This window comes from Pyrgilauda ruficollis, unplaced genomic scaffold, assembly GCF_017590135.1.
Source record: "Pyrgilauda ruficollis isolate IOZ18807 unplaced genomic scaffold, ASM1759013v1 scaffold51, whole genome shotgun sequence".
NCBI classification, from domain to species: domain Eukaryota; kingdom Metazoa; phylum Chordata; class Aves; order Passeriformes; family Passeridae; genus Pyrgilauda; species Pyrgilauda ruficollis.
The window spans coordinates 1,947,172-1,960,853 of NW_024526711.1; the positions used below are offsets into that span (position 1 = coordinate 1,947,172).

General features: G+C 42.1%; 1 protein-coding gene across 2 annotated transcripts; it reads left to right on the plus strand.

The window, feature by feature from the left end:
• The first annotated feature begins 223 nt into the window (after positions 1–223).
• PRSS35 (serine protease 35) lies at positions 224–11,998 on the plus strand. Of its 2 annotated transcripts, XM_041480413.1 has the most exons (3): positions 224–376; positions 861–974; positions 6,060–11,998. In XM_041480413.1, exon 3 carries the CDS (start codon positions 6,071–6,073, stop codon positions 7,310–7,312), a length of 1,242 nt encoding a protein of 413 aa, XP_041336347.1. In that variant the 5' UTR covers positions 224–376; positions 861–974; positions 6,060–6,070; the 3' UTR covers positions 7,313–11,998. The 2 variants fall into 2 exon arrangements, with proteins under 2 accessions (XP_041336347.1, XP_041336346.1); XM_041480412.1 differs by lacking the exon at positions 861–974 and having other exon boundaries at positions 293–376.
• The last annotated feature ends 1,684 nt before the right edge of the window (positions 11,999–13,682 follow it).

Sequence of the window (13,682 nt, forward strand, 5' to 3'; positions counted from 1 at the left end):
CGTCCCGTGCGGGTCACCCCGGCCCCGCTCCCGGCGCCCAGAGAAGCCGCCGCCGGGGCGATGCGCCTCCCCGCTCCGCAGGCAGAGCCCCTTCTTCTCCTCCCTTCCCATCCCATCCCATCCGAGGAGACACCGGGATCTGCCTCCGCTCCCCTCGGCCCTCCCCCTCGGCTTCCTCCCTCTCGCCTTCTTTTTTTTTTTTTCCTTCTCTTTTTCCATCCCCTCCCCCGCCTGGGAAGACCTGGCCGCTCCCCCCGCCCCGTCCTCAGTAGCCGCGGGCGCTGGGCGGCGGACGAGCGGCGCGGAGCGGGGAGCCGGGAGCCCGAGCCCCGGGGCTGCGGCCGCCCTGCCCTCCGTCCGTCCTGCGGGCTGCCAGGTATGACCGAGACCCTTCCCGGCGTCGGCCTCTGGGGAAGAGGCAGCCCCCAGGGACCTGGGTGGGCAGGAGCGGAGCTGGGGATGGGGGCTGAGGGGGACCGGGCACTGAGAGGGAACCACCGTCTCTAAGGTGATAGTTTTTTGCGATGTCATTCTTCCTACGCGGGTTGTTTTTAAAAAATGATGGGGCTGAGCGATGTCAGTACCCTGAGCTTGGCAGCTGAGATGTTTTGTATAAAGTTCCTGCCTCTTTAGCCTGATGGATATATTTTTGATAGGACTAAAACGCCACGCGTTTATCTGGTCCTTGTTTTTTCATATTTGAAGCCGGTTTCACGAGACGGCTTAAGGAGACTGAAGCAAGGGGCATATTTATTGGGTTTTCGGGGGTTTGTCTGTGTGCTGTGCCTTCTGCGGGGAGCAGGCAAGGAGCCTCTTCACCCCTCAAAACAAACTCCTTTAATTCTGATTCATCCCCTCAGTGTTAGCGCTACCATCTCCGCGCTCCTCTGGAACTGACACTAATTTCATCCAGATTCGTCACTGCTGGAAACAGATTTATCTTGGAATAGCAAAAATAAAAGAGCCGTGCCAAGGTATTTAACTTGCAGGCTTTGTAGAGGGTGGGAAACTCCTTCGGATCAGGCGCGGAGAAGCAGAGCCTCCTGCGGAAAGCAGAACTAGGGAATGCCTAAGGAGAGATAAAGCCTTACTCCCCAAATCCTCCTCTTCTTCCACGACAGCCCTGGGCTCTCACGCTCGAACACACAGGAGCGGCCGGCCACAGCGGAGAGGGCAGAGGGAAGGCGGCCATCCCGGCAAAGCCCTCCCGTCCCCGCCGTTCCTCCGGCCGGTTCCCGGTCTGTGCCCACCCGCTGCCGTCCCGGGGGCGCCGCCCGGCTGGCAGGGCTGGACTCCCGGAGCCGCTCAGCAGCAGAGCAGTGGCTTGGGCGCGACCTCCTTCCCCTCCGCCTCCTCCCGGGGCGGCGGGCTCGGAGAGGATACCGGCGGCGGGAGAGGCGCGGAGAGGATCCCGGCGGCGGGAGGGGCGCGGAGAGGATCCCGGCGGCGGGAGGGGCGCGGAGAGGATCCCGGCGGCGGGAGGGGCGCGGGGCTGGAGCCGGGCGCGGAGCCGCTGCCGGCGCTGCGGGAGCGCCGCCCCGCGGCCGCGGCGGGCGCTGCGCCGCTTACTCGCGGTCCTTTCCTTTCCCCGCCCGTGGGATCTCAGAAACGAACTGTCACGCCTGCCGTGTAAAATTAGTTCCTCCTATGAGTACTGAAGCTGCCTAAATCTTTGCAAGAGACAGGAGCCGCAGTGGGTTTTTTTATTTTTTCGCGAATCAGAGAGGTGGACAACATCCATTCACCGCTGTACAGAGTGAGCGCACCTGGAGGAGGGCCGGGGGAGCAGTGGATAAGATTAGGGCAATGGTTTCTTCCAGGGAGTGTGAGATATCAAAAATTTGTTCTCTATTTTGCTTTGTCAGAATAGAACTATGAATTCCAACTTTCAGGTCATTTCAAGAATAAGGCCAAAAGCTGTTAAAGGAGATGGTTACTATAGCAGCCTCTGTTATTTTAGGGCCTAGAAATTGGATTTAAAATTATGTAAGGCTAGTTTGAAATGTGTCAACTTTTCTACAAGAAGAAGGAAACTGCACGGTAGAGGCTGCACTAAACAGACCAAGATAAAACACTGTCAGGAAGCTGGACTGAATTTTTCTTCTGTCTGAGCTACACTGGCATGTGAATTCTTCTGTGATAGCCTGAAGAGAAATCTATTCTAGTTTGGCTTGATTATAAGCCTTTTCCTGGGCATCTGACATGCATTCAGCTGGAGTAAAGTAAGATGAAATACTTGAAGGATATCCTCAAAAATTAGATAGTTTTTTTTTGTTTTGGTTTGGTTTTGGTTTTGGGGTTGTTTTTGTTTTTTTTTGTTTTTTTTTTTTTTTTTTTTTTTTTTTTTGGTTTTTTTTTTTTTTTTTTTCCTGTGGATGCAGAAAGGTTTAATGTAGAAAGCAAGAAATGAGAAGAACTAAAAATAGTTTTACTTGTATGGATATGCCTGGCAGCTGGAATGCCACCAAAGTTATCAGCTGAGTTTGGAAACTGGAGGAAGAATTTCAACATTTTCATATAGCGGGGATCTCTCTCCTTCTGGTTTCCATCCTGTCTTCTCTCAAGCAATTCATCACACCTTAAAGAGCTGACTCAAGAATTCCAATTACTGTAAGCCAAACCAAAATCTGTGTGGGAAAGGAGTGAAGGAAAGGAGAGGGCAGAGCATCTTAGGGTGTGGAGGAAGTGTGGAGAATGGGTAATTGAGGGTTTTTTCCTTGCAATCAACTTGAAGCCTTCTCAGGACATTTCCTCCTTCCCCTGGAGGCTGTATTCTCTGTCCCTTTCTCCCACCTTGCAAAGCTATCTTTGCACCCGTCTACACATTTGCATCCTCAACATCTGGCAAGAGGAGCCCTGTGTTTCCCTTTTGCCAGCAGCCTGTGCTGGGCCATGGCAACTGCTGACATTGCCCTTGCTTGGAGCTGGCCCCCTCTAAACAGTAGAGATGGGTTAGTAAACAGACCTCAAATGCATGGCTGGAAATGACAAAGCTGCCTAGCAGAACCACTGCTCTGGTCTGTAATGAGAATTTCCATGTTTATCAAGTTCCTTGAACTGCTTCCAGTTATCCTGAAGTGTAGTTAGTTCATTCCCAGTGACAAGTGGATCATTATAAATGAAGAAAATCTTGGCTTCCAAGACTGCCTTTGTAAGTAGTGAGCACTTGAGTGTCATGTTTCAAGTGGAGGGCTCCAAGGCATCTGTGGAGGTTCTGTGCTTTGACTTTTTTTTCTTTTGTTTCTAAAGAGTGGCAGAAGGGAGCCATAGTACTCCACCCATTTGCTTGCAGAAAGCCTCTCTACAAAGCAGAGAGAAAAAAATGGACTTCTCTATGAACCTAGTTGTGAGATCATCTGGGAAGACATCAGCCGTCACAGTGGAATGACGTCAACCCAGACTTTCTTTGTGAACAAGCAGTTAGTGACTGAACTTTCCTTAGGGCTCACAAAGTTCAGCTACAGAGGAATATCAGATATCCAGACCCTTATGAAAAGCTGAGAAAGGGAGGAGTATTCTAGGGAAAAACAGAAAAGTCTTTCTCAAGCCTGATATTAGAACTGTCTTCTTCATCAGCTATATTAGGGCAAAGCAAATTTAAACCAGCTTTTCTACATGAATATCACATTATTTATCCTCAAACCATGGTAGTTTGTGACAGGCTGGAAACAAAGACAAGGAGATGCTTCCTCATACAACATGTAGTTAAGCTGTGTGACTCCTGCATGCAGAACATTATGGCTACAAAATTCTATATGTATTCAAGGGAAGACTGTCAAACTGTGGAAGAGAAATTAACTAAGGTTTCCTTACACTACAGAAACTTCCTCTGCTCTAAAGTCCACCAGGTACAACTGGTTGTAAGTCAAGAAACTGTGAGGGAGGAGGGGCATACCTGATTGCCCTATTCCTGTCCCAATCTTCTACCCTAGGCAAACATATTTAGTCAGTGTCAGAAACAGGATTTTACGACAGGCAGGCCTTTGGTCAGGCCAGGAAGCTATTTTTATATTCTCATTACAGTACTATTTTATTTTGGCACCTTCTAACTTACCCACAGATATGTAAAATAGTAATTCCTCCTCAGATTTAGTGCTAATTGAGCAATAACTGAACCAACACTATGAAGGTAACTTTGTATATCAAAGATAATATTTAAATGAGCACATTTCTGCTATATCAATAAGGTAGGCCAGTGTGAACAACTGTGTTCCTCTACAAAACCTTTTGTCTGGGATGGTTCCCCAGCTCTTCTTTCAAAATTTTCAGATGTCTTTTCATATGATCACATACACCCCAAAGCTCAGACCTGCGAGTCACTGTAATCTCCAGATGTTTTAGGAAAATCCCCACATCTTCTCCAAAACCTGAGTTAGCTACTTTAAAGCCAGGGAGGGTTTCCTTGTATTGTAAAATGTGGTATATATATCTCCTAGTAAGTGGACTCCAGCTCAAAGTTGGTGCTCCATTCTGGCAAAGGTGAAAAGCAAAACTATGCTAAAACAAATCCAGCCTCTTCTTGGCATCAGAAGCAACAAGCTGGGGTTGAACTGTAGTGCTTACTTAACAAAAAAAAAAAAAATTACTTATTATAGATAACAAATATGTCTATAGGGTAAAGATGCCTCAAAAATCATAGGAGTCTCTGGTCCATTACACAGCTTTGAACGTGATGTTCCCCATTTCTTTTTCCATATACCCCTATTTTTCATGCTAGGTCTTCAGTTAGCCTGTAGCCAGGCTGTTTCACTGGAGAGCACCACTTCTACTACTCTAAACTAAAATTAAGGAAAGTGGTTATGTTTGCCCTGGCCTACACTGCCATTGCAATGTAAACCAGAGAGCTTAACCACATACTAATCCTTGAATTGCTTGGCTTTTAAAGTTTAATCATAGACCCTTTCTTTCTTCACTGCTGAGGTTTCCATGTAATTGGAATGAAGGATGTTGGAACTGAGCGCAGATTTCCCAGTGGCAGCTGCCAGTAGTTGGATAATGCCACTGACATCAATGCTGCCAAAAGAGAAAAATGGTCTTTTCAGTAATGTTTTGAGCTCAGAATCAAGAGTTCTGGGTTCAGTTTCTGGCTCTGCCTCAGACTTCTAACAATGTTACATTTTTCCTGCATGTTTCCCAACTAGAGATGGGAATAATACTGCTTTTTGTCTCTTCCATTTAAAGTATTAGCTGTTGGTATGGTGCATCACCCCATTTAGATGGGGCATTCCACATGTGACCATAAGGCACAGACAGCACAGCTCCTACAGCCTTTGTGGGATCCTGAAAAAGGCATGTGATGAGTAACCAGACTTGTCCCTCCCACTCAGCTGAGCTTTGCTTCTTGTATATATAGCCAGGAGACTCCTTTACACCAGCAACATTCTGCTTTCCTCATTTGTCTGTCTGTCCTAGAAGACCTTGGTTCCTTGGGATAGCAGTCAGCAAACTGCCATTTTTCATACAGGCAGATTCATGTTCTCGGCTGGGTGGGTAGTGGAGAACCATTGGTGACTTTTAAGTCAGCTAAAGCCACGTTTTGGCCATTACACGAAAGAGCACAATTGGTCTGGTTTCCCAAGGGCTCCTAAGTCTCACAAGTGTAGTCTGTCTATCCATCTCTGCTTGGATCCCAGCTTTTGAATGCACTCAGGGTTTCCAAGTGTGTTCTACCTTCAACTATATAGCTGTAAAAAAGAGAAACAGAAATGTAATACGTAACTGCATACCTTTGGAATAAATAAAACCAGGATGCTCTACCAAGAGGAAAGACTCAGACTGCTGCCCACTGAGGGAAAAACAGGTAAAACTCAGCTGCTTTCATCTTCCAGTAGGTAGCTCAGCATGGATGCTGGCTGAATTGCCTGCATCCATCTTGCTAGAAACAATTGGAAGAGTCAGAGATAAAACAGGGAATATCTGAGGGTTTTCTATTTTGAGTAGATTGTAGAATTCTGTTCCACTGATGTCAATTCTAAAATTGCATGATTATACTTAGAAGATATTAAGATAACTGTATATATTTCCAAAGTGTATTTTCAAATCTCTCTTTCTTGTTTTAGAAAAAAATAAAATGGAGCACATGTTACTGCTATTCATAATTTTCATACCTATATTGAGTCCCAGTAATGGAACAGAAACTGAACAAGATTTTACTTGGCACTTAAGGAAGATTCCCCAGATTGTGAGAGAAAGAACTTTCTCCCTTGACAGCCCTAAATTTGAAGCAAAAACCAAATTAGAGCTGAACAGTGTATGTGGAATTGAATGTCAAAGAAAACTGCCAGTGCCAAGCTTGTCTGACTTGAAGAGCCTGTTATCCTATGAGACTGTTTTTGAAAACGGCACGCGGACCCTGACTGAAGTGAGCGTCCTCGGAGCAGTGCCTGACCCAGCTGCAAACACAACCACACGAAGGCCTTTGAGAAAGAAGAGGCAGGTGTATGGCACAGACAGCAGGTTCAGCATCTATGACAAGAGGTTTATAACCAACTTTCCGTTCAACACAGCCGTGAAGATCTCCACGGGCTGCAGCGGCGTTCTCGTTTCCCCCAAGCACGTGCTGACAGCAGCCCACTGCCTGCACAATGGCAAGGATTATGTTAAGGGCAGCAAAAGACTGAGGGTGGGCCTGATGAAGACGAAATCCAGAGGCAATGGCAGGAAACGCAAAGGTGCTAAAAGAAGTAGGAGAGAAATTTCTGTGGCAAAAGAGGATCCCAAAGTCACGACAGAATTAAGGCGACAATCCAAAGGTGATGAGAGAAAGCAGAGGGGATCTGGGAGGAAGCAAGGGACCTCAGATGGTGTGCCCTCCTTCCAGTGGACCCGGGTCAAGAGCACGCACATCCCGAAAGGCTGGTTTAAGGGTGTCTCTGGGGATATTGCCCTGGATTATGATTATGCTGTTCTTGAGCTCAAGCGTCCCCACAAAAGGAAATACATGGAGCTGGGAATCAGCCCAACAATCAAAATGATGCCTGGGAGCATGATCCACTTCTCAGGTTTTGACAATGATCGGTCTGGACAGCTGGTCTATAGATTTTGTAGCATTTCTGATGAGTCCAATGATCTGTTTTATCAGTACTGCGATGCTGAGCCTGGCTCCACAGGATCTGGCATCTATCTCCGTCTGAAGGAGCCAAACAAAAAGAAGTGGAAACGCAAGATCATCGCTGTTTACTCAGGCCATCAGTGGGTGGACATCAATGGCGAACAGCAGGATTACAATGTAGCAGTACGAATTACTCCTCTCAAATATGCCCAGATTTGCTTCTGGATACATGGGAATGATGAGAATTGCACACAAGGCTGAAGAGAGCCGAGCCTCAGTTTTACTTAGCACCCTCACTGCCATAGAGTGAAAGGCAGCTGCAACAGTGACTGGAAGAACATCACTCCACGCCAGAACGTTCTTGAACTCAAAGCTCACAAGTAGTGCTATGGTGACTTAAGGAACGCTGAATTTCTAGGGGAGGGCTAGAATTGTCAGACAAAATATTTCTAATTGTAATCAACCTAGACACTTAAAACCCCAAACTATATTTATGTTTGCCATTGTGATAAATTCAAGTCATTTGTGAGGAAAAAAATGGCTGCACCTTGTTGTCATTTTTTTTCCCCCGAGGAAGGGTTGAAACGTCTCAAACTGGTGTTATTAAACAATATCTACTTTTTCCAATGGATTTACATTTCTCAGGGTTCTGTTCCAACTCTTCAAATGCAAGTTGTGCATATAGCATGTTCCTGTATGTGCAGAATGATCCAGAGAACTGCATGAAAACAAGGCATTATTCTGGCATTCTCTAAAGATCACAGGTCCATATTGAGAAGCAGCACTAAAGTTAATGATTGTTATTTGGAAAACTTCCTCTTCTGGTTGCTGCAGGAACACTCCCATGGAAATTCCAAATTTATGCAGCTGAGGTTACACCTTAAAGAAAAAATCACTCCATTGCTCAGTAAAACTAGCAAAAGAGAAATTAACAAAAAAAAAGTTTCCATTTTTGGAAGAAGAAGACACATTTGGACATAGTTTAATGCCTTTAAACATTCTTAGAGAAACTATAGAAATCTTAAACACATGCATTTGCCTTCCAGTTAGTATTTGGAGAGGTGTAGGTTTAGTTTCTAGTCAAATGTTTAGCTTTACCGTTGGGAGAAGTCACTGACTCCTGGAGTGGCTACTTGACAATCATTTGGAGCTTCACAGATGATATATTTTCTGGGTGCTAAACATTTCTTCAGTTTTTATAAATTACTTTTATACGAGTTCAGCTTCATAGATAGGATAGTATGTATTAGACTGGGAGCTGGAAATCAATATTTTAGTTTGGCTTTATACAGTTTTGCAAAGTGTGTGGTTTTAATCATGTTATATGCAGACTCCACCTCAACATGATTCACAGGGTTAACTAAAAATTTCTCCCAATTAAATTATAGCACCTTCTGATGGTAGAACTATCCTGTGCATTATAAAAGGTATCTTGTTAGATAGCAGCAGTAGTTAGCAAATAATTTGGTTCAATATGTTTGCAGAACCATATATTTAATGAAGACACAAACTGAGCTTGACTTTTACACACCTTTAAACACAAATCATCTTCTTAAAACTGTTGTTGATTGCTATATAAGTCTATATCTTTTATTTTATGTCAAGATTTTGAAGTACAGAATTCTTATGGTGCTACGTTAATCTAATAACATAAAAAGATACTGTGCCTTTCTGATCATATCCTTTGGGTTTCAGTACTTTCAGAGAATTCACCACTGTAATATTTAATTTTTTTTACCATAAATTTATGCTGACCATAATACATTTTCTTCCTGTGCAAGAGAAAAAAATACAAGATTTTAAAATAATTTTTTGTTTGTTGGAATCTTTAAAAGATGCTTGTAATATCTTTTGATGAAATAACATGATTTTAAATAACTCTTTTTTTTTGGTATATGGTTGAAAGTATACAACGTGACACGCTGAATGTGCAGGCAACTTTGTCCTGTTATTGGCAAAGCACAAAAATTTAAGACTTGCTTCCATATCATAACCCTAACAATATTTCATTAATTGGAAGAAATCTCACTTGAAAGAAAACTATTTTTTTTAATGTCAACTTTTCCAGAGAACACTCAGCTTTTCTTCCTTTATTATGTTTTAATTTTATTTTGTGTGATTGTTTGCAGAAAACTAATAATAATTTTTAAGGTTTAGAAATAAATCTCTAAGATTTTTGGGTTAATTATTTTTTATTGTTGTTAACATCTCTATTGACAGGTGTGGCTTTGCTGACAGTAATTTTAAATCACCTCAGTCCAGTATTTAATACTCTCGCTCTATGCAACCGATTTATAGTATTCTTTAGTCAGGTCTGTAATGTTTTTCTTAAGTGCCTTTTTCCATAGTTACTGTGACAAATAAGGTACCACATCATTAATCTAATACAAGACAACCCCTGTCCATGGATTTTTTTTTACAATTATTGTCATTGTTGATTTGGTCCAAAACTGATCAAGATAAGGGGGCTTAATAAATTCCTTGTCTTGTTGAGTCTTATTTAGGTGTGCTCCTCCTCAGAAGAAATAAAATCTATTTCTTTATCACTTTGGGAATTGGAAGCAAGGTAAGAATGAAAAATGTTTGATGTCAGCTTCCAAATGGTCTTGGTGTAATAATCATCTGTTGTAAATATCTCAGCCGCAACCTGAGGTTTCTGTACCAGGTTGATAAAAACTCTTTCTTTTCAGAGAATAAATACTAGATGCTCATTCTGTAGTACTAAGAGATTAAAGAGGTTGGCCAGAGCAACATAAAAATTAATCTAAAACAAACCAAACAAACAAACAAACCTCTGTGTCTCAGTGCCCATGCACAAACACATGCAGATACACAGGCTTGGAGACCGTGGTTGTTTTGACTGAGTTTTGATGTTGTCAGCACCTTCAGGCCAGGGAATGCAGGTAGAAGAAGACACAGACAAAATGTTTTGCCCCTTGTCTTGCCATGGTAGGCAACATTTTGGTATTCCACTTGGTCTAATAGAGAAATCCATGCTTTATGTAGGCATTGTGACTACCTACTACAGGGACTTCTGGAACAGTTCATAAATCACGTACTTACACACAATCCCAGGAATTCAGTGTCCTGCATAGACCTCTTGGTACCCACCACTACAAATGGGACAAGAATTTCTGAGCCATCTCAGATTATCTTAAAAACCTGCCATTACTATCTAGCTACCAATGAGAAAATATGAGGAGGAAAATATGATCCCAGTAGATCAGATCTTCTTGTTGTCTAAGACACCAGCAGCAAGGCTGGGTTGCCAGCCCTTGTGATGTTTCCCTAAAGGAATTTTTCCTCTCTCAGGTACCAGGCTGTACATTTTTTTTTTTTTTTTTTCATCAGTACTAATTCTTTTCCATAAGAGTTTGTATGGTAGATCTTTTTATTTAACTGTATTCCTGGCTTTAGGAAAAAAAACAACTTCAGTCAAATCTCTTTTGTCCTAGAAGGCTACTGGAATTTACAAAGTCAACAAGTAAGTTTTTTTCAGGGCCAAAGATAAACCTCATATGCAAGTCATTAACACACCCAGACCAGCTTCTGCAAGGTATTTGTGCATGTGTTTAATCTGAGGTTCTGAGACACACAGTGAAAGTCAAGGGGGTTATCTGCAGTGTGAAAAATTAAGAAGAAAAGCACAACATTAAGTAGGGAAATGATTTCTCTTATATGAGATATAGAGTACCCAATGTTTTAATAATTGCTTAAAGAAACTCCTTGACTCCTAAGATTTACCATCTTAATTTTGCAGATTTATGTGTCTATATGGAGTATGAATCAGCATGGATATGGCTTAAATAAAAAAAATAACTCATCCACATGTGGAGGAGAGAAGCAGCTGGGGAGTTCTTTCTATTCTGCTGATAAGGGATGACCAAGCAGCAGACAGTAAATAAAAGAGAAAGAAAGAACAAGTAGATGGCATGGAAGGCCAGGAAGATGGAGTTGGTATGCAAGGGATAAAGAAAGTGTGCAAAGTAACAGATGAAATGGCTGCAAGGTAGCAGAGGCACCTATTGGGAGAAAGAGTAGGCAGATGGTAGACACTTAATAGTATGAATTAAGATGTGAAATTCACAAGTTTCACGACAATTTTTCACTGTTAAAGATAAGGCTTTTCTTCCCAGCCAACAGCAACCAGGAAAGGGCTGTGAGAGGACTCAGGCTGTGGCAGGGACCACTAACAGGCAGGGGTTTTGACCCTGATCTACAATCCATGCCTGAATTCACAGAGATTATGCTGCTGTTCATTCAGGGTCCTTGGAAAGCAGCAGACCTGTGTTCTGACCAAAAGGCTTGGTAGTATGAACATCCCAGTACACTGGATCACCAAGAGTATAGTGAGTAAGGGGAGTTTCTCAAACCTGACCTTTTTTTGGGGATTCCTGTAAAGACTGTTCTCCACTGGGAAAAAAAAAAAAAATTAAACAAAAAATCTCAGACTTAAGGCATTTAAATGTTGGCTTCATTTTTTGCATGTATCTAGATTTTCTAGGCAATAAATTTTTTTCAAGTGTCTTCTGTTTGTGTTTGGCATCCATAGAAATTTAATCAACTGCTTCCAATTTTAAAGCACAGATTATTGCAGATAGTTCCATCTACAAATTCCTGGATTAAAGAATGACTGGGGGGAAAAAAAAATGTTATTAAATTGCAAGCTTAAAATTTCACTCTAATCTCAAAGGATTTGGGAGTATATTTTGGTCCCTTTTGCACCAGTTTTTTGCTCCAGGTGTCAGAGCATTTAGATTAAAAACCTCCAGAAGTAGCTTTGAGGATTCTTTCAGGTTCTTTGCTTTTTTAAGACTGACAGAAAACTTTAGAATATTTTTAACTGTGCAAAATGACAAGCCATTTGAGAAAATAAATGCAAACCTTTGCTCTGTTAAAATATTGTATGATGCACTTACTCTGTCAATAAATATTTTCTGTTGTTTTTCTCTGTCGTGATGCAGTTTGTTAGCTATGGTTGTGTAACACAAACTTCATTCTCTAAGTGCCTGTAATGATTTATCAGTGAATCATCTGGGACTTGGTGTTACAAGATATTAATGTCTCTTTAAACTTGTTCTGGGGAAAAAAAAAACCTCCCTCTCTTCAAGATAATTACTCCATGAGCAAATTTGATGAGTAAAAAATTTAGTTCAGCAAGGAAATGACTCATAGTCTACGCCGCAAGTTATTAATTCTGAAATAAGTAATTAGTTCTGTTTCTGCTATTTGCTATAGTTACACTTTCTGCCTTGGAGAGCTGTTGAACCAGGCCAAATTAGAAGTATATAAAATATTATAATATTAGTTCTTAGAATTATCTTAACTCTGTGCCCTTGAAACTGGTGCTGATTTTATCTCTGAGGGTAAAAGGAGAGATTTTTGGCAAGGTCAATAGCTGCTGGAAATATTTAACAGAAATTTAAGAAATTATTACACCTGTAATTAACAGTGTGTCAAATACAAGGAATATTTACCAGGGGTCTGGCAAGGGCCTACTCACCAGCTCTTATATGGGTCTTCACATGGGGGAGAAGTAAGTTCCACAGGGAAATAAATAGGATTGAAAGCTTTTTGACCTGGAAAAAAGTCCTTTTGGAGCTGGTAACAGGATCTAAATATTTTCATTGCTGAAATCTACTTTTTGCCATGATCTGGGTGAATGCCTTGGTGCCTGAGAAATGTTCCTCAGTCTCTGTTCAGGGAACATAAACAGAGACCCAGGGGTGACAGCTGTGTCCTCTGCAGGCCATTCCCAAGCCACTGGCACGGATGTGGTTTCTTTTGTGGAAAATACATTCCAACACATGTTATAGATTGCACACTCCCTTGGGCCTTGGGGGGCTTGAACCAGAATCTTATCCAAATGTCTATTCAGCCCTAAAATGTTCCCATACAACCCAGGTCCTTGTGCAGGTATTTTCCAGTCATACTCCCATTTCCCATAGTGTTTAACAAATGTTCAAAAGGCCTTCTCCAAATAACAAACATTCAAATCCTCCAAAGAAGTAGCACCTTATGTTGTTTATTATGCAGGTATTCCTGATAAATCATTCATTCCTTCTGCTTCAAATATGTCTTTAGATCTTGATAATGGCTAATCCTTCACTTGCTATTGCTAAGAAAAGAAATCAGATATAATGGAAAAGCCACACAAATATTTACTTGTGCTTCTTGGTAATTATGTACACACTATACTTTTTGCAGTTGCTATGGCTCTACTTCTTTTTCATGTGAAAGAGTTTGAAAACTTTGGATGAAACCATATTGGGCTGGTTTTCAGACAAATTACTCAGCCGCCCTTTGGCTGCAGTTGCAGCATTCTCCCACCCCTCTGCTCCAGTTTAATTTCCAAATTTATGGATAAATTGCTGCTTAAAGTTTTGCTTTATCAAGGATGAAAGCAGCCAGGAGACAGCACACAGCAGTGGAGCCTTTGTGGCTGTATCTCTCTGTGGACATTTTGAAGCAGGGAGAAGAGGACAAGAGAAGGCAAAGGTGAAGCCCAGGAACAGCAGCAAAAAACTCACTGCCTTACTGAATGGGAGAAAATGTGATTTCTGGTTTTTCCTTTTCAAAGGTAACACTAGTTTTTGTATTCACAATTCTTTTGTGTTTTCTTGAATGATTC

Bases quoted from the DNA above. Each gene is read 5' to 3' on its own strand.
- PRSS35 (XM_041480413.1), top strand. From the start codon at position 6,071: ATGGAGCACATGTTACTGCTATTCATAATTTTCATACCTATATTGAGT.